Genomic DNA, 2055 nt, shown 5'->3' with positions numbered 1-2055 from the left:
GTTGGCTGGATGGATGATGGATCGAACCTTCGTCCATTCCTGTCATAGACAATCATAGGAGGGGTTTGTATTGAAAAATAAATAAAAATAGTGTTAAGCAAAAGTGAACTTTTTAAATTTTGTTATTGAAACTAAAATATATATCACATAAGTAAAGAACTCTTTCCCTTTTCATATAATTCCGCAGTAAATTAACGACAAAATTGTTCGTGCTGACTAATTAGATTAGCGTCACTATGATATGATCGGCTTGTGCATGAGATAGTTCTGATACCTATGACACTCCTATGACGCAACATTTTCTTATAAAAAGCAGTTTAATAAAAAGAAAAAACACGCAAGCAATGGCAATAGCAGAAGAGAATGAATTTTATAGTAAACTGTGTGTTGCTAGAATTTTTAAAGGTGCCGTCGAGAAAAAACGTGAAAAAGAAATTAATCTGTCGGGAGTGAACAAATTTTCTTATAATCTAGCAACAATACTAGCGAGAGATAGGGAGGATATGAGAGATTTAATTTTAACTACAGTACATTGAACAAACTTAGGTGGGATATAACCGAGTATAAAGACAAAGTATATACTAAATCTTTCTTAGATTATGCTAAGACTAAAATCAACGATGTTGACATATTTGACAAAGTTGACGTATTGAACAATAAGGAAAATACACTATATCCTCAGTTTGTTGCAAATATTATAAAATAGTAAAAAAAGATTTTGAAATCCCGAAAAAATTTCGAAACCACACCAGAAAGGTGGGATCATACATTGAATCTTTATTTAATATCGTAAATTGCGTACGTAATACAAAGTACAAAGACTTATTTTTTCGTATAGATTTGAAATTATTGAATCCTGATGTGGTGATTCAACCCATATTACCATGGAATGGTATTGTCGAAAAATTTCTTGATCATGAAAAAGAATATGAAGGTTTCATGGAAGAATGTTTGAAAGATCCTACGATAAGGTATAGACTAAAACGTGTGTATGGCGGCGTAGATGCAGAACTGAATTGTGTAAGTTCTAATGAAATGTATTTACACGCGGAATTGAACTTATTGACCAGCGTAATGAATCATGAAGAGAAAAGGATTTTTATAGCAGTTTCAAAAAAATGCTGTTATTTATGTGAATTGTACATCAGATATGTACAAGAAATCAAAGGATATAACGTTGCCGTTTCTGGATCACATAAATCACTTAAGAAGCTATGTAGTCGATGGAAACTTCCAGATACTTTCAAGAAAGAATTCATGTCATATGCTCAACTTGAACTCGATCGGATCATAGAATATGAAATAAAATTGTGCACTGAACCTGACAGTGAATCAGAATGTATAGAAGCGTATTTAAATTCACCATTTTATCACAATTTCTAAATTTAAAATAAGGTAGTCAAGTTGCATTTTGTTGATTTCCTTTTTAAATGAAATCTCGTTTATCACCCGATTCTTTATATTTCGTATGTGCATCTCTTATGTGCTATTAGCTGTTGGTTATCTTTCAATTTTATTCAATGTTTAGTCACATTTGTTTTTCCATACCTATCACCTTCTATTTCACAAATGTCACCGTATATTGTAATAATAAGTGCATCTAAATACGTCTGAAAATTTTATTAAAAACAGGGGCCCGATCAGAAATATTTTCCAAATAGCTGTAAAGTAATATCGAATTATCAGTGAAAAAATTTGATAGCTTTTTTTTTACAATTTATCAAAAGACTTTATTTACTTTGGTTATTATATTTGTACTGAAAATGTTACAAAAAATAAGAGCACGCATTAATTTTAATTCTAGCTTCATTTCTATTATCCGATGCTTCTTCTCGATAGATAATATCTTGTTCAAAAATTTTTTTGTTGTAAGTAAAATTGTAAATGTACATTAATTCAGTAATTACAGCTAATCACAACTGAATATTAAAATTTTCATTCTAAATACAATTAATGATGCACTGTTAAAAAACAGTTTCCATCAGGAGTTGATCTAATACAAACATAATCTTTGTATTTGTCTGGAAGTAATTTCATTGCTACATAATCTTGAAT

At 30.0% G+C, this 2055-nt stretch overlaps 1 protein-coding gene across 1 annotated transcript; it reads left to right on the top strand.

Moving 5' to 3' along the window:
* Window positions 1–344: 344 nt before the first annotated feature.
* OCT59_011531 (uncharacterized protein) lies at window positions 345–1383 on the top strand (the record flags this gene model as incomplete). The annotated part of the gene is made up of 3 exons (XM_066133801.1): window positions 345–442; window positions 547–681; window positions 753–1383. The coding sequence occupies 3 exons, from the start codon at window positions 345–347 to the stop codon at window positions 1381–1383; spliced, it is 864 nt and encodes a 287-aa protein (XP_065989125.1).
* Window positions 1384–2055: the final 672 nt, after the last annotated feature.

Source organism: Rhizophagus irregularis, chromosome 2 (assembly GCF_026210795.1).
Source record: "Rhizophagus irregularis chromosome 2, complete sequence".
NCBI classification, from domain to species: Eukaryota; Fungi; Glomeromycota; class Glomeromycetes; order Glomerales; family Glomeraceae; genus Rhizophagus; species Rhizophagus irregularis.
The sequence above is the reverse complement of the archived record's forward strand: the minus strand, read 5'-3'. Positions and strand labels throughout refer to the sequence as shown.